At 41.6% G+C, this 24023-nt stretch overlaps 1 protein-coding gene across 5 annotated transcripts in view; it reads left to right on the plus strand.

The window, feature by feature from the left end:
- The window catches only part of ZNF608 (zinc finger protein 608), a 99925-nt gene that overhangs the window by 19139 nt on the left and 56763 nt on the right, over positions 1-24023 (plus strand). The window contains exon 1 of one of the 5 annotated variants that reach the window (XM_070517498.1): positions 10048-10184. The exons of the other annotated variants lie outside the window; for them this stretch is intronic. Within the exon in view, the coding sequence (XP_070373599.1) occupies positions 10128-10184 (57 nt within the window). The 5' untranslated portion in view covers positions 10048-10127. Of the gene's footprint in view, positions 1-10047; positions 10185-24023 lie in introns of those variants that run through there. 5 annotated transcript variants of the gene reach the window in all.

A 24023-nucleotide genomic window follows, 5' to 3' on the forward strand; every position in this document is an offset into this window, starting at 1 on the left:
CTGTTGTAGTTGGGACAGCACTGACCTAAATCTTGGGCCAGTAAATTAGCTTGGAAGTTTTAGGCTAATAGGGCTCTACAGCGAACTTTATTTGTGTTACCTGGAATTACAAGGAGAGACAGAGGGAAGAACAACGTATCGCAGACAAGAGTTAGACCATGGGGCTCTTAATAAGATCTGCTTTGTTCCAGGGTAATGGCTGGGGTTTGTCGCATGGTGATCTACAAGGCAAGCAAATAGACACATTTCTTTCACAGGAATGGAAATATGCCCAAATATTTACATATAAACACATTTCATAATATTCAGAAAATGTAGAGAAATGAGTTAAATTTCTATGCGTTATATTTACCATATATCCATTGCTTTAATATCTGATGAAGCCCTCAGCATTTTAAAATGGCACAAGGAATGAGCTTAAGGTTATCTTCCACGATAAGGAAGGAAAGCAGCTGGCTAGCCGTGTTGGGCTAGTGATTTTCAGATTATGGAAAACCTGTATAATAGAGGCCAAGAGAAGATGCTTCCTGAGGAGGAGGAAAAGCATAGATCTGAGGCTATTGTTGTCCGTATCATAGGAGAGTAAGATAAACGAAAAGGCCAGCACCCCAAATCAGAGGTGGTCTTTGCTTTGATTCTTGTAGCTAAGTCCTTTTAAACATATCTTTCTTTTACCTTCTGGTATGTTCCTCTCTGCTTTGGGCCAAATTCTTCTCCATTTATCAAGAACTTTACCCTCTGCTAACAATCCATTGAATGACCCATAAGGTGATTTTAAGATGATGCCACCAGCCTCATTGTGAGTAGACTTTTAAAGGCCCAAGGAATGGAGCTCAAATGTAGGGACTCTCTTGTAGGAGGAGGGGCAGGAGAGCTTTCCTGGTGTCTGAATCACAGTCATCCTTTCTGCGCCTAAAGCTGGTGTGTGTAAAGCTGGTTTTGGAGAGAACCTCTTCTGTAGATGTTTCTTAAGATATTTGAAGCTGGCAACAAAGGTGTAAGTGATGAGGTTGAAGCAGGGTCTAAAGTGGCTTTTTTTCCCCCTGATTTTAAATGGATGTTGTAAGAGACTTTCATAACTAATGTAAGGAGTGAGGATCACATAGGGACCTGATAGGCAAACGAGATCCTGAGGATTGATACTGCCATTAAGTTGTGGGGTGAGTCAGACTTGAGAGTAGTATAAATGTCATATATTTTTATTTTCCATATTTGCTAATATATTTACATATGTATGTACATTTATGTGAGTTGTGTTTTCTTCAGCTGCACGTTTCTAATATACCTGATGAATTTGAGGACTAGAAATAATATAAATAATGTGCATAACTGAAACAGATCTGTGAGGGCAGCTGTACAAGATCAAGGTTACTGGAATTCTAAGGGCACAAGTCAGAAAGTTAATGGGTGATAAGTTCACCAGTGTACCTCTCAACTCCTCTCAATTCACCGCAGACCAGAGTTCCCCACAGTTTGTACAAACAGTGGTACTTTTTATTTCTTCTGAAGCCTCGACTTGGGGAAAGGAGAGCGTTTTAGGGCTGACAGAGGACACGGTTGTGTATTCTTTCTGTTGGAAATCCTGCCTCATCTTAGGACACAGTGGAAAAGAGATTCATTGGAAAAACGGAGTAGATTTGCCTACTTATTGAGAGCCTCTTCTGTTGACATTTCTTTAAGACCTCTGACGCTAGGAGCTGAGTGTAAGAGATGAGGTTGAAGCAGGGTCTGATGCAGCTATGGTCTTGAAGCCCAATTACAGGGTGGAGAGCTGCATCGAGTATAAATTTGAGATGGGAGAGAAAGAACAGATTCAGCAACTGGCACTGACTTGAGGGGAACCAAAGTGTGTTCTCCTGATTGATTGGATGTTTGTACTTTTTTCTGGACATGCTTCCTGGTCTCTCTCTTGGCTGACTGCATATGCTGTTAAATCCACCCAGAAAATACACACGGAACGTCTTCTGGACAGACCATGTCTAGATTGCATTGGGAGTTGGACACAGACCAGATCACGCAGGGCCTTGTAGGCTGGCCATTATAAAGAGTTTGGATTTTAATTTGAATATGATGAGAAACCTTAACAGAATTTGTAATAAGGGAGTGACATGATTTGGTTTGTTTCTGAAAACTTGCTCTTGACTGCTGTGTGGAGAATGGACTATAGACAAGCAAGAAGAGAAGTAGGGAAATGAGTTGCAGGACTTTTTTAGTAGTCCTGGCAAGAGAGGATAGACGCCTTTGGTAGTCATGGAGGTGGTGAGAAATGCTCACATGGTCTAAGGTGGTGAGGACGGGCCTTGGATACGGAGTTGTGAGAGGATGAAAATTAAGGATAACATCTAGAATTTTTGGGGTGGGTGGCATCAAGAGTTGGGACACACTTTTGATGTACCCCGTGGCTGCCAAGTGACGATGATCAATTGGAGGGCCAGTGCTGGAGGCACAGATTGGAGGAAGTGGGTGTATAGGTGGGCTTTAAAGTTGTGGGGCTGGAAGAAGTCACCTAGACAGTATAGTTGGAAAAGACAAGGGCCCAGGACTGAGCCTTGGAATGTTAGGGGGAGCCGTCTGGCACAGCGTCCAGTGAGGAGGAAGAAAACCCAACCAGTCTAGCATTTCTGGAAAGCAAGTGAAGAAATTCTAGCAAAGAGGGTGAAATCAGATGTGTCAGATGCTGCCAAGAAGTCAGGTTAGGATGAGACTTGGAGTTGACTTCTGACTTTGGAAGGATGACTGTTATTGGTGATCTTAACACGGGTGGTCCTGGATGAGGGATGGGGATGGGGAGATCAACGTCTGATTGGAGTGCTTGGATTTTGTGAGGGTGGTAAGGAAAACATGGCATGATGAGAATAGCACACTTTTCCTTCTATAAGGGACAACGTGAGGTCAAGGCGTATGTATCTCTATCGTTTTTTAAAGTAGAGCACTCTAATAAGTAGACTGTTTGTATGCTGATGGGAATGATACCGGAGAGGCAGAGAAGCTGATCATACCAGAGGGAGAGGGGAGAAGGTGCCCTGGAGTAGGCGTGGGGTTGGGGTGGGGAAGATTTGCTGCTTGGGTGCTTCTCTGGGCCTCTGGACTTGGGACAGCTCCTCCATTGTAACAGGAGGAAAGGCAGAAGATATGTACAGATGCAGGGGGGTGGGTAGGTTTTGTGCTGGAAAAATTAGGAATTTTTCATTTTTATCATTTGTGCAGGCTACTGTTGCTATGTTAAGGGATTCTTTTCAACACAGATATTTTGGACAATTAAATATTCATTTCTTCATTCATTCCCTTCGTCCTCCTACAGTTTAGAGAGCTTTGACTGTTTTGTGTTCTGACAACAGACATATTAGAAAAGGGGAGGTGTCAATGCAGGCCTCAATTTATTCTTTCATTTGTTCCTTTATTTATTCTTTCACTCAGCAAATATTTTTTTGAATGCTGATTATATGCCAAGCACAGTCTGGGTCCTGGAGATACAACAGTGACCAAAGTCTCTGCTCTCATGAGGCTTATATTCTAGTTTATTCTGGGCAAATAAATATCCTTCGGTTGATGTTAAGCACTGTAAGGGAGAATCAAGCAGGAGGAGGTGGTAGAGAGGGATGGTGGGAAAGGAGAGTTTATTTATGTTTGAGTAAGGACCTGAAACAGTGAGCAGGAGCCATCTAACCCCCTGGGGAGAGAACTTTCTAGACCAGGGGTACAGCCTGTCTATAAGCCCTGGAGGACGGAGTGTGTTTGGTGTGTTCAAGGAGACACCAGGGTGGCTGGAGCTCAATGATGGACAGGGGAGAGTGCTAGGAGATGAAGTCCAAGAAGGAGCATGAGGTCAGGCTCCAGGGAGCTGTGAAGAACCAAGAAAGACTCAGAGATGGGAGGGACTGGGGGTTTGAGCAGGGCAGGGCCGGGCTCTGACTTAGGTCATAGAAGGATCTCAGTGCGTGGAAACCACCCCTAAGCCTTAACTTCTGACTCTATTCCTCAAGTCTTTTGATTGTATTCTAGTTTCGAAGTGGTTAAGGGAGATGGAGGTGTTATCTTTTGTGAATTATGTCAACAGCTTTCAGGTGCAAGATCGTAAATTTCAAGTTTTTTTCAGTGTGTACAAAACGGTACCTTCCTCAGAAGACACTGAAAAGAGACTATTACAAGAGAAAAGAAAGAAAAAAAAAGAGAGAGACTATTACTTTCCCCAGAGCAAATGTCTTCTAGGGGTTTGTAGTGTATACACACACATGCTGTTGTATTAATGTAGTCAATAATTATTAAAATTATGAACAAGAGAAGTTTAAAAAGATGAGGTAATAGCATAGATAGACATTTCAGGCTTTTTTTTCTTGCACCCCACTGGATCTCTTGCATACTTTCTGGGGATTTCACAAGCCTCCTAGTTTGGAGGCAGGTCTAAAGCCCTGAGGAACTTGTTGGATTTATTAAAAATGCTGTCTAATTAGCTTTTTTTTTTTTTGAGGAAGATTAGCCCTGAGCTAACATCTGCTGCCAATCCTCCTTTTTTTGCTGAGGAAGACTGGCCCTGAGCTAACATCCGTGGCTGTCTTCTTCTACTTTCTATGTGGGATGCTTACCACAGCATGGCTTGCCAAGTGGTGCCATGTCCCCACCCGGGATCTGAACTGGCAAACCCCGGGCCACCGAAGCGGAACGTGCACACTTAACCACTGTGCCACCAGGCTGGCCCACTAATTAACTTTTTTTAAAGTTAAAAAAAGCAGTACATGAGTCTGTAGAAGTTTAAACTGTGCTATAATATTATATAATGGAAAGTAGGTTTTACTTCCCCCTTAGACTTGCTCCCCAGAGCCAGCTACTTTTTACAGTTTTGTATGTTTTTTCTCAGATAGTCTCCATATGTTCAAGCATAGATATTTGTATTTCTTGTCTCCTTACATAGATCAGAACATATTGAAGAATCAGGTCTGCGCCTTGCTCTTTTCACATACCTGTACGTCTTGGATATCATATGTTCCCTGACTACCTTCGATTCTATAATTTATTTAACTGATCCTCTACTAGTAGCATTTAGGTGTTTCTAGGCTTTTTTAGTTACAGAATGCTTTAGTGAACATCTTTGTACGCATGCATTTCGAAATTTAATTGTCCCCCAACTTGATTGCATCAGTTTGTGTTCCCACCAACACTGGAACATGAAATGCCTGTATTTCTACAATTTCACTAATACCAAAAAATTATAATTTGGGGGCTTTAATCTGTGCTAATTTGATAGGAATCCATTATTTTAATTTGCCCTTTTCATGTGTACACGTCATTGTATCTCTATTTTTCTACCTATTGACAATTTATAACTTCTGATATTTCCTGATGAGTTAGCCATTTCTCATTGATTTTAAAGTATTTCAGTGTATATTAATTAAATACACTTTTTTCATGTATTGCAAATATTTTTTCACGTGCTTGTAAATTTTCCCCCATCTCTTCACTTGTCTTTTGATTCTGTTCATGCTAGTTTTTTCCCTGTGTAAATGTCTTAAATTGTGTAGTCAGGTTTATAATTAATTTCCTTTGATGACTTCTGGGTTTTGTGTTGATGTAGGAAGACGTTTTTTTCCTCCAAGATTATTAAAAATTGTTTTTTCTTATACTGTTTTCTGATAGTTGACTATCTTTATAGTCTTCAATTGGAAGGTGAATATGATTTTCATCTTACTGGCCTTTGGGGTCATATTTCCATATGAATAATTTTTGATCTAATACCCCAAATCCTTGAATCCTTAATTTAAAACATTGTTTCTTAATCAGCGCTGTGCATCTGAATCACCTGAAGGATGCTTAGTTTTTTTCCTTTGCCCAAATACCCACTCCCAGGTCCCCTGTCCCTTTTCTGATTGTCCCCTTGAGAGGGGGACTCCTTTGGGTACATTTAGAAAAAGCTTCAGATAGCTCATTTGAAGATGTCTTTTTATTTTTCTCTCAAAGGCAGATGTTAAGAATGGTTATTAGAATTTCCTGGTTTTTTTTTTTTAAGGTTCTTTATAGAAAAATCACCCCAATATTGCTTTAAATATGACTTCATTAAGTGTTTTACAGGTGGTTAATTAGTGTGCGTGGTCAAATGGGAGTAGAGCAGGAAGAACTAATGATTTGCAGCTTCAGCCCTAGGAGTATTTACATCCAGGTAGCCCTTACGGTGTTTACTAGAATCCTAGAGCAGAGACATCCCTGCACAATGAACTGCTTAAATAGTAGAGATGAGCCATGGCTTTGCTTAGTTAGCCATTTGGGTTTAGTAGCATGTAGATAATGCCGTGGAGGCAGGCGGAAATGTTTGGGTAGTGTAGAAAGCATGCAGCTCTAAGTGTTCCTGCTGTAGGTCTGATCTGTGGAAGTCATCTCTTCTGGTCAGCTGGGTTTCAGAAAATTGCCAGTTTGCTATGGTGCCCTCTTAGTCACCAGAGCCTAGCTAGCAAGCCCCGCTGATGTTGGCCCCACGTGGCCCTCAGGTAGATTGTTCCCTGTAGCGGCCTGTTGCTCTGATTCCTGCCTGGGTCATGATCCGGGGCGGAAGCTCTGGAACTAGGAATTGGGAGACTGGGACCCACTTGGTGTTTTGGCTTGGACTTCTTTTATGACCCTGAGCAAAAGCCACTGTCTCTGGGCCTTAGTTTCTTCTTGGAGTATGTTTTCTGAGTGTCCATCCAGTACCAGAAAGAGTTATAATTTCCCCTATTCTTAGTTCTTGCAGTAGAGACAAGTATATTGTGTCTGTACTTCTCCTCTTTTGTTGCTCTTATCTGTGAATGCATGTTTCCCCTGCTAGCCTGTATGCCTTTGAGGACATGGATGCCATCTTATTTATTTTTATCTCCCTAGCACCTAGCACTGTGCCTGATTCCCTTTTAGTAGGGTTGCAGAGAGAGGAGGGCCTCAAGGCTGGCTCCGCTGGGTCCACATCTTTTGTCCTTTTTTGCATGTAGAGATCACAGGCAAAAACATTGCTGGGAATTAAAACATTGCTGGGTTTTCATATATCTTGCATTTATGTGGCATTTTAAATTCTTTAAAGCACCATCATGTGTATAATCAGTTGTATCGCACCTGCTTTCCCGGGTCTGGTAGAGTGTGTCTGTTGCATTTTAAAGAATAAAGATGAAATGCTTTACCCAGAAGGGTTATGCTGTGTCAGAATAACAGATTGCAATGGCATCCTGTTTGTTGGCAGACTTTTGTCTGATGATTTCTTTGTCACCCACAAAACCCTCAGGGCTAAAATGGAAGGCTACTCTTAAAAAAAAAAGTCATTATTCAAGTAAGAGAGAAGTGTCTGTTATACCTTATAGCTTAAATGTGACCTTGGGAAAATTGTTTAAGTCAAATTAACAATCTAACTTGCAAAAAAAAAAAAAAAAAAACACCAGTCCAGGAGTTCGGAGTGTAATAAGATCTTGGAAACTCAGGCATGAATTTGGCCCCTTTATCTTTGGTGAAATTTGTGTAAGAACTTGGAGCACAGCCCACTTTGATAGCTTTGGTGTGTAATCATGGATTACCGTTGTATGTCATTGATAGTCATAACTGTTAATGAGAACAGTGGTTTGATTTTTATCTTGAAGTTTCCTATTAAACTCATATTATTAAAATACATTTTCAAAAAAACACACTTGCAATATACATTTACTAGATTGAAACTATACATATTGATTGTGAAGGTCTTTTTCACCTGAGCGAGTTGCATCAGATTGCCAGGGCGTGGCTGCCATTCTTCTAGAGTCTCTACTGAGCTGTGTGCTTCTCTGACACTGAGAGCTTTTGCTGGAAAAGTGGTGGAGAAAAGAAACCTCACAATGAGATGTGTCATACAAGATGACAATGACCGTGCCCATTAACGAGAACTCTGACATCTTTTCGAGTGGGCTTCCACCACAGCATCCACCAAGCCTGGAAGAATAGTTTCCTTTGAAGATTCCCCCCAACCCTTTGAAGTTTCCCAGATGAATTATTTACTCAGAAGGCCATTTCCTTTCTAATATCAAAAATGCCATCAATAATTATTAATCTTTGTACAACGCCATGCATCTAGCTGCCCAGGGAATGTTTATTGAATTCGATCTCACTGCAGATTATGTTTAAGTACTCCTACAGCCATATCCTGTTGGGTTTTATGACAGCGTCTGAAGGTCGTCAGAGAACATGTTATTGCTCTGGTTTGACAGGTAAGGAGACCGAGGTTTAGAACCCAGGCAATGCCTTTACTTAGCAAACATGGACAGAGGACGCACAAAAGAAGCCCCGCTCTTGCCTTTGATTTTACCACCAGATCCATGCTTCTTAACTCTATTTTGGCTTAAGATTTTATTGTGCATCTATGGACTCACTCTCTACGAGGAAAAAAGAAAAAAAGAAAATGTACCTATTACAAACATGTAAACCTTTGCTTTTATAATTACAGGGTTTCTTAGACTCCACAAAGTCTTTGAACCCCAGGTAAAGAATCTCTGATCTAACAATTGCTTGTCAGCTAGCCCTTGAATTAAGTGACTGACTTAGGGGCCAAACAGCTTGACTACTGAGAAGCAACAGGGACCCCATGCTTCTTTTTCCTCCCCTAATGCTCTTCCCACTACCCCATGCTAAGTTTGAAATGATGAACAACAAATGAGATATTAGCAAAACACTCGTGTTCTACAAATAAAAATGCAAACAGATCTCTAAGTGGCAGGGGAAACCCAGGCCGTGCATTTTGTAGTGTGGTTTCTGTTCATATATTAGGGAGCCTGCTGAAACCCCACTAAACTGTTAGTTGCCAGCTGTTTGGTTTAATCTGATCATTTACAAAAATATAGCAGTCCTCTCTGGTGCGTATGTTAAATACTGATATCACTGAAATAAATGCTGTGCCTGTGGCATATCCTTTTGCAAATGCTTTCTATATATGGGTTGTGAGAGCTGGTTTAATTCTAATTGCAGAAATATCAGTGGGATTTGTATCTGTCTTCCTGAGATGATTGGAAAGAAGGAATTTAACTTAAAGTTAGAGGCCACATTTTGATTTTTGTTCTGCATTGGAAAGAGCCATGTTGATTTGAAGAAACTCATTAATGGGCAGGTTAGTACCAGTAGTTGTCTCTTAGTTAATTAAATTTTGGTGGATGGTGGAAGTATAAGAAATATGAGAGATTTTACAAAATTTCCTATTTTGAGGATAGAGAAAAAGCCAATGGATGTTTCTACCATGCATATTAGTTTAAAAATAATTCAACGATGCCGTCCTTTGTTTGATTCCAGCATTATAAAAGGGACATGAAGAAGGCTTGCCTGTCTTTCTTCACCAAATAGCAGTTTTGCAGACCCTTACAAGTTCCCATATGTTAGTGAAAAACATTTTCCAAGAAATTGGCAGCATTGCACTTGGTAGCTGATGCCAGCTTCTTCCTTGGGCCAATTCAACAGAGAAGAGAAAAAAAAATGCCTTGTGTTAGTGGCTGAATTACTCTGACAAGCTTTCACATTGCCCCTCCTCTTATTAATATTCTTTTTGATGTGAGCTTGTAAAACAGAGGATTGGCTGTTAATCTCCAAGATCTCAAGGGCTTTTGGCAGTGGCCCATAATTGATGTGTTCACATGGCTGTTGTCTGACTACTAATGATTAGACAGCAGTGTTATCTACCAGCTACATCAGTGTTGCTTATAAATCACACTTGATAAACTGCAGTTTCATTTCTTCAAAGAGTCTGTACGTGTCTCCATACTTTGATAGAACTGCCAGAGGCATTTCATGGTTCTATGACAGCTTAGATTAGGTTTATTTTTCATTTCTGTTTGACAAAATATTAGACTTTCGAACGCATGTGAGAGAGAATTTTTTTGGTCCTCCTACAAGGCACTTGGAGAACGACAGGCAGAGAAAGATTACCTGCTCTCAGTGGGAAGGTGTACAGGTTGGGTGCCAGGTCGATTTTTGCCTTTGCTGTTCATGTCGAGGTGAATGGAGCGGGGCCAGGCCGCTCTGAAGGAAGAGAAGAGCTACCGGGGAGGAAGTTCTCAGAATGTGGGCCTGTACTCAGATTGTGACATGGCTGGGTCGGCCATCTAGAACTGTGAGATTGCACTGACTGTTCAGTCATAGTGTGTGCTCAACCCACGTGTCAAGGTATGACTCTGCTTTATAGAAGGACAAGAGAAAGCAAGGAGCTTTTACCGGAGGAAGAGGTAACAGCCACAGAAATTGTTATCTGTCGTCCTCCTCCACTGCCCCTGTGGGGACACTTCACTGGCCCCAGGGAAACCCAGAGGGCTCTGGGCACTGCAGAGATGAAACCAGGGTGCACGCTGCGCACACACAGTGGGCTTTGGGAACCTCTGCTCAGTCTTGGGCCCTTATTCTACTATAAACTGCTGTGCCCTTGAGCTAACTATCCTCATCTATACCCCCGCCCCCCGGAAAGACCCTAAATGGTTTCTAAGATCATTTTGCTGCTTTCCTTATGTACTTTTGCATATCCCTGCACTGTTATTCCAGAACTTCTCAAAGTCTTTTTGCTAACGTTAGCTAATTAATCTTCACTTAATTCTTGAGATCAAATATTAGATTTCAAAGAAGTAGTTCTATCATAAATATTTGGATTTTAAGAAATTTTTTAAACCCAGTTTAAAAAATCACATTGCTTTTAAAAGATGTTTATATGGGTTTAAAGTGTGTCAGAGGTTAAATATTTTATCAAAATTTACAACTTTTATTCAGAATAAAATTATGTGGCAAAGATCGTAGTAGGGGTTTTGTTAATAAATTGTTATAGTTCAAAGAGTTATTAGAGCTCTAGAATATGGGGATTCAGGAGAAGGCATTGAACACCAAAGCTACGTGAAACAAATTTCTCCCACCCAACCCAACCCCACCCAAAGAAAACAGAAGTCACATAGGATCTCAGAGTGCTTCAGAGTTATTATGAAAGATATTTAAAATTGTTGGTTAAAACAAATGCTCGATAGATCTGCTTTTAATATACTATTTGGTATTTTACATACATAAAACTGTTTCTTCCCACTTAGCTTCTCACTCGTGTCCTCACTTCTAGGTGCCAAATTTGTTCCTTTAACTGCCTAAGCCTGGCTTTGACGTGAGCACTCCTTTTCCCCAGTAAATGTTAGGGCTGTAATTAAAATGAGCACTATAGTCAAGGAATAAATGTTTATCGACAAGTATTAGCATTGAAGAACAAAGGTACTTAACTAAAAGCCGCTTATCTTAAAATGATTTGTGGTTGAAGGAAATACCCTTTTTTTATTAAGCAAAACAATTTAAATGGAAGTTGTTTTGGTAATGGTTATTAGATTTTAATGCACTGTGGAAAAATATTCATGATTAACTTAGAGAAGATCGTCTTTGGGTGATGTAAATGGATGCTTCGTTTAGTAGTTTTGATACATAAAGGAACTGTATTAGAGTTTCTAATGTAGCTGTAAAATGTGAAAATCTATTAAAAAGTATTGAGTATGATTTTGATTATATAAAATATGTATGCATATGTAGGGGCTGGATGGTAATATTAAAAATAAAAACGAATATTTTTAAAGGTTTTCTATATCATCTTTAAGTAATTTTTTTTAAGAAAGTAGTATACGTATATATATCTATGAGTTTTGTGAAATATGCCACCATTATGGCAACAATAAGTATGCATTCTTTAAGTTTAAAAAGAGATCAGTTCTTCTTGACTGATGATTTAAATCATAATTCAAATCAACTTGATTTGAATTTAGCTTAGTCTAATGCAAACACTGTTTGCAGGTGTTTATCGACTAACTGGAATTTGCTGTACTATTGAGGGAGCACATAGTAGAAATATGCGTTTTAATATAAATATGGGAAGCTCTATCGCCCATGGGGTGCTTATATTTTGATATTAGTATATAGAATATGTCCCCCATCATTTGCTTTGTTTTTTGGCTACATCATACAAAATTTCTTGTGCATTGGTTAAAAGAAATCTTGGATAGGTTATATTATCCACTAAAAAGTTGTGGCCACCTGTTTATTTTGGAGCCCACCTCTTAGGGTTCTATGTGAACAAGGTTTAGGGCAGGTTTATTTGATAGATAGGAGATTGGGTGACTTGCCCCTAAAATTAGTCTTAGTAATTTGTTATAGCCATCTAAAATCTATTCTGAAATAAGACACATAGTACAATTAAATATTCTGGAAATACAGATGCTAAGATGTGTGAGCCTGTCCCCCCCCCCCCCCCCCCCCGCCCCAGGCCCTCATTCCTTTTCAACACTAAAGAGTAAATAAAGTAACTAAAATGGATTAGTGACTGTGCTAGTATAAATATAACCATATTCATTTTTATTTACATTTGTGCATTCTTTCGAGACTATTTTCACAGAGTTTATTTTGATTCCTAAAGTACTCCTATAAAAAATAACTAAGGCAGGCATTTTTAATGCCATTTTTTGGATGCTCACACTAGAAGGCACCAGTTTCTGGAAGCTGAAAAATCGTTCTTCTCAATTAAAATCAAATTATATACCTAATTCTATATCTGTAAATGTTCAATTATAGATCCATCTCCAGATGTTTTGAAGTTTTTAATTTCTTTTGAAAAATCATCCTCTGATTTTCGGAGACCATAGTAGCTTGTTTTTAATGTGCTGGTTTAGCCATGTGACAAATTGAACAAGGCTAGTAAGCATGTGCTACTGAGGTTGGTGGAAACAGTGTGTGCTGTGGATAACAGTAATAGCTAACATTTGTTGAACACTTATTATGTGATGGGATAATAAGGGCTTTTATATGGATTATCTCACTTAAAGTATCTATTACATTAAATACAAGTCAGTAATACTATGATCCCCACTTTATAGGTAAGAAGCTAAGGCTTAGAAAAGTTAAGTAAAATTGTAAGATTATGCAGCTAATAAGTAAATGATCTGAGAGTCAAACACAGAGACTTGTACTGTCATTTATAACATTCTATCACTCAGTTCTAAAGTGTTAGTGGGACACTTGGCATGAGACATTGACCTGTCTGTCGTTATACTTTGAGAAGTAGCTTCTGGGACTGACCATCTTAGTTGTCCCATTCATGACTTTAGACAGTCCCATGTAGACTTCTGGATGAAAGAACTCCAGGTTTCTGAAAAAACTCGGTTTTCTGGGATTGCTTAACTCCTTTCTAGTCCCCAACAAGATGTGTTTGAGAACAATTCCTTCATCTAATTCATTCACTTATGAGGGAATTAAGATAAAATATCCTGGTTTTCAAGATTAAAATATTACCAAAAAACACATCGCAATTACACAGGATCCTTAAGTTTCCATCACTCCCATATGAATGAAGAGGAGTAGTTTATCTACAGTGTTGTTTTTTCAGAAAAAAATTGACTTGTGTGTAAGCTCTGTGCAGGCAGGGATCTCATGTCTGTTTTGGTTATCATTATATTAGTGCCGAGCATAATGGCTGTCATAATAAAGAGGTATTCAATAAATATTTATTGAATGTTTTAAGTTATAGCTGCTTAACTTAGAATTGAATTATGCCTCTTTGTGTCTTTTTTCTGGGTTATGACTCCTGGCTTTTATTGGGAGAGCTAGGAAGCAATGGGTACATTAAATTTTTTTTTCTTTTTCCCTCATTCAGAAATGGATCTATATACTTACTTCTTATTTCCTGTACTTCTCCCCACTTTCTGCTTCCATTTTTTCCTCCTTCCTGCTGTCTTCCAACATCTCCTCCAACCCCTTCTTCTCCTCCCTGCTAACATACATTAGTCCAAGGTTGAATGTAAGTGAGCTATTCAAAGTACAGGCATTTCCCATGAATTAGACCAGGAGTCAGCAAACGCTTTCTGTAAAGGGCCCATAGTAAATATTTTAAGCTTTGTGGGCCCAGTCACAAAATCGTGGATGTTAATATAGGTACTTACATGGTGAGGGAGAGAAGAGAATTTCTATAGATTTTTATTTTGTAATTGACGAAAATTAAAATTTAAGAATAGTAATTGAGTACAATTTGTAATACAGGTCTGAATGGAATTCTCTTTTTATGAGGGTGGTGGTAACATTTCATTTAATATGCGTTCAAAGTTAGTTGTTGCTATCATTAAATTGATTGTAAAAATTCATTTGTAGAAACAGTTCTTAGCTTGCCAGCTGTACAAAAAGTTGGCAGTGGGCCAGATTTGGCCCGCCAGCCTTCCTTTGCTGACCCTTGAACCAGACCAGGGACTAAAGATGGCCTGAGCAGGGTAGACTGCCCTGCATCTTCTTCCTCTGTAAAGGCTCATTGCTCCTAGACTGGAAAGAGAAGTTGTTCACTTTGGGGTAAATGGGATTTGTAGGCTGGGAGCAGCAACACAGAGAACAAGGAAACATTTTTAAAAGTGAAAGAGTAGAAAGATAAATAAGGAAGAGAGGGTTTATGTCTGTTCAGGGCTGAGCAGTGATTCTCAATGTGAGGTGCCTTCGATGCTTCAGGACATCGCTCTGGGAGGGGCAGGATCAGGTGGGCACAGTTTGAAAAAGCGCATTCAGGATGCCCACTGCTTTTGTGATACAGCCTCCTGAGGTGAAAGCCTCATTCTTGGCGGCCAGTGACACAAAAAGATGGAGGGGGCTGGCTTTTGGGGATGGAGTCATCTAATGGAAAAGAGGTGGCTGCAGCCATGGTGTTGAATCATTATTTCTTTGCCAGGATTGAAACAAGAGGTCCCAGGGAGGTGTAGGAGCCATACTATGGGGCTGCCAACGACTGTTAGGGTGAAATTAAGGGATACGTGAGGAATCGCTAGCCTTTAAAAAGCTAGCAGTCTTGCTCTTTCTTCTGGTAGGTAGAAGGTCGGGAGGGGCCCCGGGCCAGCTCCTCAACAGTGGGCATTATCTCCTCTTGACTTCTCTGTGGTGTTGGACACCAGGCCTCTCAGACGGCCCCACAGGCGATCCTCTGCCCACATTCCCTGTCGCAGGGAATCATGATGTCCTCATCAACTGAGACAGAAACCCCAGCCTCCTCCTGGAGTTCACCCTCTTCCCCGACCTTGCTGAACGCCGCTTTCCTCCCCCGCCCTACCCCCAGCCCCGCCATGGCCATCTCCTCCACGGACTCCTGTAGTAGCTTCCTAGCATCCTCCTTCCTTCTCCATTTCCACCTGTTTGCTGCTTACCCACTGAACCAGCCGATCCTCCCATGCCCCTGCTTTCAAATCCCGAGTGCTCTCTCCGAAGTTCACCATAACCCCCCAAATTCTTTGCCTGGACTCTTCGTGAGCTGCTTGATTCCCCAGCCTCAACTCTCCTTCTTCTCCCTGACTCCCTAAGTGACGATCCCCTCCACTGACTGTGCCCAGCACAATGGCTCAGCTCTGCAGGCCCCTCCCGACCCCTCCCCGGGTTCCCTCCCCTGTGCTCCTCGGGCTCCCTCCTGCTGTTCAGATCCTTCTTGCACACGCCCCACGCCCCGGCCTACCCCTTGGTGCTCCCACAACGTGCTGGGCCTAACCAACGGCCTCAGCCCTGACCACAGGCTGCTCCACGGCCACTGCGGGTCTCCCTGTAGCCTCGGGGCCCCTCTAGGGCTCCTGTTAGGGCTCCTGGAGGATTGCTTGGCACTTGGGGGCATCTGGCAAAAATTTGTCAAAGGAACAACTTCCCCGACAGTGAGAGAGCTTTAAGCAGCAGCCTTTATAAAGAGGAGGGCATAGGGTCAATACATGGTCCCCCTGTCACACAAACTAGGTCCTTATTACCACCCTTGGCCCGTTGATTTCAGGACCTCTGCATGAGGCGAGGAAATAATAGTCTTATTAATTGTGCACCACCACCTTTCTGCATTAGCGTTTGTTTCCTTTTATCTTAAGGTGGAATGGCTCTGCATCTTTTTATTAAAAATTAGGTTTTTAAAACATTATGAAAGTAGCTCATGTTCATCCAGCACAGAAGGCTGTACAATCAAAAGGATCCCCACATGCCTGTTTTTATATGGATAAAATTTCTGAAAGGATGCATAAGAAACTGTTAGAAGAGAGGTTCTCCCTAGAGAATGACCTATTGGTTTTTAAAGTCTGTTCGCGGGAGGGAAAACAGAATTCTGGATGTGTGAGGAGGTTTTTTGTGGGGGGGTTCTGTGAGAAGAGACTTTTAGAAGTTTGAGTTATGGTACAGAACTTGCTAGAGAGCACGACAGCCCTCGCCGGGATAGCCTGTGGCCTCTTGTTTTGCTCCTGACCCTGAGAGGTAACTTATCTCTTAAGTCTTCCGTTTCCTCAGTAACAAAAGCAGATGAGAAAACCCACCCGTGCCTTTTGGTAGAGCTGGAATAAGAATGGGTGTGAGCTCCAAGGTGTCCTTAAAAATGGGTATGTAGGTGGCCATAGGAGGTGGGTTTTGTTCTCTCTGTACCTTCCATCTCTGTTATAAACTGTGGAGAGCTCTATTGAGTTGTTGCATTTGATATGCGATTAAAATGTCAAAGTTTTCATTAATTTATTGAGATTGATCAGTATTTTGAACCAGCGTTTGGGAGGTATGGAGGGGAGAGGGGTAACATGTTCATTCTGAGCCTCTTAGACATGAATTTGTATGAGCAACGTTTAGATTATGTAGGGAGGAGAGTGAATGGTACAAAGACAGTGTGCTTGGCAAGGAGTCAAAGTTACCCCCTCTGTGGCCCACCCACCATGCTTTGGAAAGGCAGGTTTTTGACTCTTTCCGTGATACCATCTTAGTTCCCATACCGTGTGACTCAGGCACTCCCCTGCTATTTAATTTATGACCAGCATGTATTGCATTTATAATTCAAATATCTGAAACTTTAGTTGTAAATACTCCTTTTAAGTGGTTGCCAGGGAGATTCTCTAGTATAAGGTAAAGAAAAGAAGTGCTGTTAGTTGAGAAGATTAGGAGTAAGGTGATTTTTCCCAAACAGGGTACCCCCCTCCCCATCATGTCTGTCCAGAAGGGTGAGGGTGAGATGCCTCCAGCCTTTGCCTAATCTCAACCTAATTTCAAGGAGGAATTGGGGTCATTCAGAGACAGGCAGTGTATTGATGGCCACTATCTACTAAGATACTCGATATTCAGAGGTTTTAAAATTGATTTCTACTAATATAAGTGCACCATGTTAGCAAAATCCAGAGTTAAAAGTCCAGAGTTTTACCACGTAGCTTCTTTAAATTTCACTCTTAAAAATTGGGCGCCAGATGTAATTTATAGAACTGAGATTTGTGTTGGACTTTCCAGGAATTCAGCTTTGTATAGAGTGTAAAGGGACTCGTGAACAGGATTAATCCAAGAAGACAGACCGTTGTAGTACTTTTACGAAGGTTGGTCTTTGTGGCGTATTTTGTCTTTTCAGTGTCTTTGGAAATAGGCAGAATGAGAGGAAATCAGAGAACTCTTAGGAATAAGCTATGAAAACACTGATCATTTACTGTTCCTATTTAAAGCACACCCAACTCGGAGCAGTGGAAGATGTCAGTGGCACTTCTAAAGCAGATGAGGAATCTGGAGCTCAGCAACAGGACAGGTTTTTTTCAAAGAAGGCAAATGAGGCTAAGTATGTGACAAGTGATGTGGTCTGGTGGAAAGTGTGCTCAGGGCCTGAGTCACTGTGTGTCCTCCACCTCCACCAGTGTCACTTTCCTATGGAACTCTACAGTTGAGGGCCTTCTAGGGGAGAATTTGGTTGGCTTCAACAAATAAAAATTTAAGACATTGACTCAAGTAGTTTAATTATACTCTGTCTTTAGGTGCTTATACCTTCTTTTTTTCTTTGAAAAACTGTCACAGCTAGAGAATGAAGTGAAAAATAGTCACTATTTAAAGTATATTATACACATGTGGCTGGCTGGTGTGTGCCTCTGCTTTGTGACCTACACATAGGATCACTTCTGGAGTCATACACTAACATTCAGTGAACTCCCCTTCCCCCCACCTTGGAGTGGCATTCCGTGATTTCTTTGTAGCTGGAAATGGAAGCATCCATCTTGGCCCCACTGGCCTTGGGGCCAGAGCCTTGGTCCGTCCCCAGGCTGACTCCTACCAGGTCAGCGGCTAGGCCTTGAAAAGGCACCTGAGCAGCTGAACCTTTTGCTTCATATTTAGGGTAGCCTCTGGTCTTCACACCTGGGAATGAGAATATGAAAATAATGGTATAATTCCCAGTCATTGTACATAGTTGTAGCTTTTGGAATTGGATGATGTAAAACAATAACAACGCCAAAACAAAGCCTGAGCTTTGGTTTCAGTGAGGTTTTTAAGTGAGGTTTCTGAAAGGATTGCAGTATTTGCTTGGACTCTCCGAGAGGCTCCATTTTAAACTCTGTGCAATAACAGGTAATTCAGGTGTGTGGCTTCTCGCATTCAGAAAAGGTCAGAAATTACCTTAGAGGAAGGTTTCTTTTCATCTTGTCTTCTATTTTATGTTTAGAAGAGTTTGCTTTTGCTGTTAGATCAGTGTGGATTCAAATTCTGGCTTGGCCACAGACCCCAAATGACATTGTAAAGTTACTTACTTTAATCAAATTTCCTATTTTCACAATCTTGTGAAGATTGCAGGAGAGAATGCACGGTATAATCCCTCCTGGGTTTTGTGTGTTAAATAGTAGCTGCTCATGTTGTTGTTATTTTTACAAGAAAGTCTGTGGACTGAAATCAGAGAGGCTGGCCTTGAAGTTCAGCTCCCTGGAGAAGTTGCCCGTCCTCAGAGATCTTCACTTTCTGCCTCTATAAAATGGGGATGTTGTGAGAGTTAAAGGAGATAGGAAATGTGTGGGGCTTGCCTTGTAAAAATTTGGTCGTGTTGTTTTCACAACAAGCTGTAAAGCGTGCCTTGCTTTGATCACGGTTCTAAAAAAAAAGTCTCCTATCTATTTAGGAAAGACAGAATTAGCAGTGACCAAAATACTGTTGTTCCAAGTTTGTCCATCAGGGATGGAAATTAAACCTTGACAGTACATTTTGGAGAAAAGATCAATGCCTAAGGAAACAGTTTTTTAAGCTTCCCTTGCTTTGCTAATGAAGCAGTGATGTCAGGCAGAAAGGGTGGTTAAAATGCAAAGTGAGAGACTGCAGCAGTGGTCACCTTTAAAGAGCTGTGATTTCCCCTACACGAAGTACAGTCTCTGTCTAATGCCTTTTAAATTAAAGAGGTGACTGTGGGCAGTCTCATAGAACAGCCAAATACCGGGATACGGAGAAAACGTGAGCATTAGGTAATTGTGCCCCAGTGCACTCGTAGAATGTAAAAATATTGACTCTGAGCAAAATAAAATTACCATTCCACTCTGGTTGGTGGTGATCTGAGAATTCCGGGATTGAGGGGTTAATAGCAAGATGAGCATGGAGATTTGTGGCGACAGATGGAAGAAACCTGGGGCAAGCTCCCCTGTCAGGGTTCAGACCTGCCCCGGGGTGTGGGAGAGAGTCTTTTGTTGGGGCTTGCCGTGGCCTGGCCTCAGCCACCCCTTATCCCTCTGCCTGGCAGCACTAGCCATTCTTGCAGCAGAGCCACCTGACTGTCTCTTTGTTGGGTGTGAGGGGAGCAGGAGTGCCCGCTGGAGCACCCCTAGCCCTGCCCTGGCGACTTTTCCTCCTGTGCTGTCAGTTTCCGGGTACTGGAAACCATCACTGGCTGACATAGTCAATGCTCGAGTGATGCAAAGCTGCTGCTGCCGACTCTCCAGCTTTGGAGCCTTCCTTGCTCATCAGCACTCAGGAAGCCCTTGAAATAAGGTGAACAGAGAAAATATTGCAGAATCTCACTGCAGAATTTTTTTTCCAGCCCTCTGATTACACACACTAAGTGCCACTATCTGTGTAAATAACCTTTCCTTCCCCGCCTCCCTCTCCCCTCTCTGCTCCCCCACTCCCATGCTCTTAGGCTCTCTCGAGTGATAAATAGCCAGGCTACTGCTCAGCGTGCACCAACACCTGGGAATAATCATGCAAAAATAACAGTGAGAGACTGCCGCGCGTCTGTTCTTGACATTAACTTTCCTCAGTTTGACAGGCTGCCACCACCAGCTGTTAGACTTATGGGTCTTTTTTTTCCACTGGAGATGGCTGCTTTCCTGCTTTCCTCTTTGGGGCTGTAATAGGTTACATCAGTGTCCCATCAAGATGACAGAAAAGAGCTTTGACAAAGGAACCATTGCTAAAATTGGCCAGTTCTCCATTCTGATCTTTTATTCCAGTTGTTAGGATTATTAAACTAATAATTCCCTGTTGATTTTTAAAATGGAATATCTGATTATTCTTATTTTAGGGTACTTCCTTCCAGAAAGCTATTCATAAATATGAACTGCCTTTCTTGCATTGCCTTTGAATGTAGTAAATTCTAGCATTTCGCCTTATAGGGCCAAACCACCGACTGATTTCCTTTTAGTTCAGGTCTCAAGTATATTAGTAATAATGATGATAATATTGACAATGCCAGTAGCTTTTATTTATTGAGTGCTAGTCTGTCCCGGGTCCTGAACTAAGCTTGTTTGTATGAGCTCATGTAGTGGTCCCATTAGCCAGGTCTTATTTCCATTTTACAGATAAAGCCACTGAGTCCCAGAGAGATCAGGTGACTTGCCCGAGGTTACATACTCTAAGGGGAAAGCTGGATACCACCTCCAGAGACTGAGCCCTGTGCCACACTGTCCCCCGCTCCTTGCTGGTTTTTCTGCTTAGGCCACCACGGACAGCCCATTGGATGGCGTTCTGCAGTTACAGTTGTAATTTTGCTGTATTTGTGTGATTATTGCTTAGTGCAAGTCCTGCCCACTCCTGTTTTGCTAGCAGGCTGCACAGTGCCTGGCACACAGCAGGTGTGTAGTAATTATTTATTGGGTGGATATGTGATCCCGCTTAGGCCGGTAAAAGGAGACTTTTGGACGAGCAGTGCATGAAAAGGAGGTGCAGCTAGAGATTAGTGGAAGGAGATCTTGTAGAAGTGTAGGGCTCATCAGGACCTCTGATGAAGTGGGGGTGGATTAAGCTGGTCGACTGCCGCCAGAGGCCCGTGTATGAAAGGAGCGGTATTTCCCCAGGCTCAACTTCTCAGGGTTAAGCCCTTTTTCTTATACTTTTAACACACTTTAACTGCACTTAACCATGCATTTGGAGGGGATTATAGATTTATGTTAAATATAGTAGGATGTAAAAAGGAGCTTTGTAAGGTTGCGTGCAGGGTTAGGGAACTGCAATATCAGGCTGGGGACCTTTTTCAAAACCAGTGCTTACTGAGCTAAGTAAGCACTGTGTTGAGCATTCACTTTGCTTGAATTATCTCATTGGGTCCTCACTGTGACCCCATGCGGGTAGCTGTTATTCTTCCTCCGATTTCTTAGATCCAGATGCTGAGCCTTAGAACAGCCAGGTAACTTGCTTAGGGTTCCACACAGCTGGTACCGATAGGGCCAGGATTTGAACCCAAGGCTGTCTGTGAACACAGCCCCGAGGTCCAGCACTACCAAGTCGGAGTGTATGCTGCCTGCTCACTGGAGGGAGTCCTTGCGGGAACTGTTACTCCCCTCTCTCTTAACAAGCCTCATTGGTTGAAGAAATTATGGTTCACTGTATGGATCAGTGACCTGAGAAATCAGGGTGCAGTGGAGTTGATCTTTTGTATAAGGCAAAAATAACTATTGAAAATCCTTTAAAATCCTGCTTTACATATGGTACATGTGGCTTTGTGTTAGACACCATGAGATACACAAGGGAACTGAAACCTTTTGGGGGGAACATCTCCCACTGGGGGCATTAGCTGGCAGAAAGAATTGGCCACACTGAATTATTTTCGTTGCACGTCTCTTTTGTCCCCTAGTGTCTGTTGAACTCCTACTGTAAATTTTCTGCTTGTAGGATGCTGCCCTTTGATGCTCACCTGGGCTGCCACTAGAGATGGCTTATTGCCCTTGCACAAATGTGGGTCACATTTTTCTCTAGAATGAGAGGTTGGGCTAGATCACCTTCTAGCTAAAGCGTTCTGTGATTGTCTCAGGGAAAAGCTGGAAGCGCAGACCCAGCTGCCTACGTCTGGGCAGGTTACTGCTAGGCTCAAGGGAAACTCAGCCCTGTCAGTTGAAGCCATGAGGATTGTGGGCCCTGCATTGGATATTATCCAATTATTATTTTAAGAAATAGTGCAGTTCAGGCTTTTTCTTAACTTTTTGTGTTGGCAAAAAATTGGAATGTTTTTAAAAGTAGCACCCCTGCCAAATAGAACACCTCTGGGAGTGGCTGTAACTCCCCAGCCCCCTCTCCCGTTGGTGACTTCTGGGCAAGAGGGACCCCCAGTAGACCACATGGGTGGTCTTTGTTCTCTACTCCAAGTCCTAAAATCCCAAGGGAGAAAACTTCCTTTTCTCCTCTTGCTGGTAGTGATGAGCTGGTACCTATGGGAATGGCAGTTTTGAGCTACCCCGAGGAAGCCAGTGGAGGGGAAGGATGAAGAAATTCACTTGTAAGTCAAAGAGCTGAATCTTTAAAACTATATTACCTGTCAAGTTTACCTGTCGAGTTCAAGAGTTTTAGACTATTATCGCATTGGGGACTATGTATAATTAAGTTCCCTTTTATAGTTAAACTCTCTGAACCTTAGTTTTCTCATTTTAAAACGTGGGGACAGGGCTCCAAGGTGCCTTCTGTGGATGTCATCAAGTAAACTTTTTCTATCGCCTTTGGATTGTGTTAATGGAAATAAACAGAGTTAACTTGCTAATAGGCCCATGGCCTCTCCCCTCAAGCCGTCTAGATTCTTTCCAAATTTGATCTTTGGAATTATATAACTATCCCAAATAGTATGTGAGTGTGTGTGTGTCTGTATGCAAATATATTCATAAGCAGAGTTATGTTGAAATAGAGTTTTAGTCTAGAAATTCTGTTGTGGTAGGATTTGTCATCAATATTAGACGGACAAAGAATACATTTTCCAGTTGAGGAAAATGGGCCTCAGTGAGATGAAATGACTCTCCAAAGTCACAAGCTAATTAGTGTCAGAGTTGGGGCCAAAATCCTAGTGTCAACATGCCCTATGCCTGTAAATTCTGTTGCACGCATTGTCATTGTGTCCTGACCTCCAAAATCAGAGAATTGATGCTAAGACTCCTCACCTCTTTTTATTCCATTTTCTTGTTTTTCCTGTTGAAGCTATATTTATTCTATTGTAATTAATGTAGGCTGTCGATCAAGAGATACAAAGAATATTTTGAGAGTATTGTTCCACTTTGTGTTTTCAGTTTGTATGTATAGTGGCAGATTACGGTCAATTTACAACTATACAAATGAGGAGGTTGGGAAACAGGCAGAAAAAAGTTCAGTAACTGGTTTATAATTTTCTTTGGTCTCTCTTTTTTTAATTTTGGAAAGTGATTCTAACCTCACACAAGCTTTTATCTGTAATAATGCCTACAACGTAGCATTCGCTATTTCCCCCCTTTAAATTTCCTTCCTCAGAACCGCTTTCTTCATTTGTCAGCTCAGTTTTAAAATAGGAACTATCAGTGCGAACTTTGATCCACATTAAGCTGCATTTACACGAAAGCATAAATCATCCGATCTGGGGTTTGGGGTTGTTAAATGCTTTTCTTTCTTAGGCTCTGTGATCAAGAATGCAGAACAATAAAAAGCGTGGAGCGAAGGAAGTTTTATGGCAGCTTTGAGAGCAGGAAATTAAGTTTCTTTAACATGCAGTTGGATGAAGGCTGTTCCGTTGCGTCTTGGATCACTCAAGCAAGTGAACGTCAGTTTATCATTTTAGTGAAATGCAAACTGTAGAAATAGTTCCTACAGTCATATGAACAAGGAGCCCACACAGATGACTGCTTCAGCTGTTTAACTAGGAGCACACTTCCTCCTGTGACTTCTCTTGAATACGCTCTTGTCGTGTTTTTTTTTAAACAACAAAGACTGTATAATATTATGTCTGTAGCCAAGTGTTGATTTCTTACAAAGGTCAACTGGGAATATATGAACAGACTAAGATGGCATTTTACCAGAACAACCTTCTATGTATCCTTTTCACACATATGATTTGTTAGCCCAACTGACAAAACATGCACAGT

This window comes from Equus asinus, chromosome 9 (assembly GCF_041296235.1).
Source record: "Equus asinus isolate D_3611 breed Donkey chromosome 9, EquAss-T2T_v2, whole genome shotgun sequence".
NCBI classification, from domain to species: domain Eukaryota; kingdom Metazoa; phylum Chordata; class Mammalia; order Perissodactyla; family Equidae; genus Equus; species Equus asinus.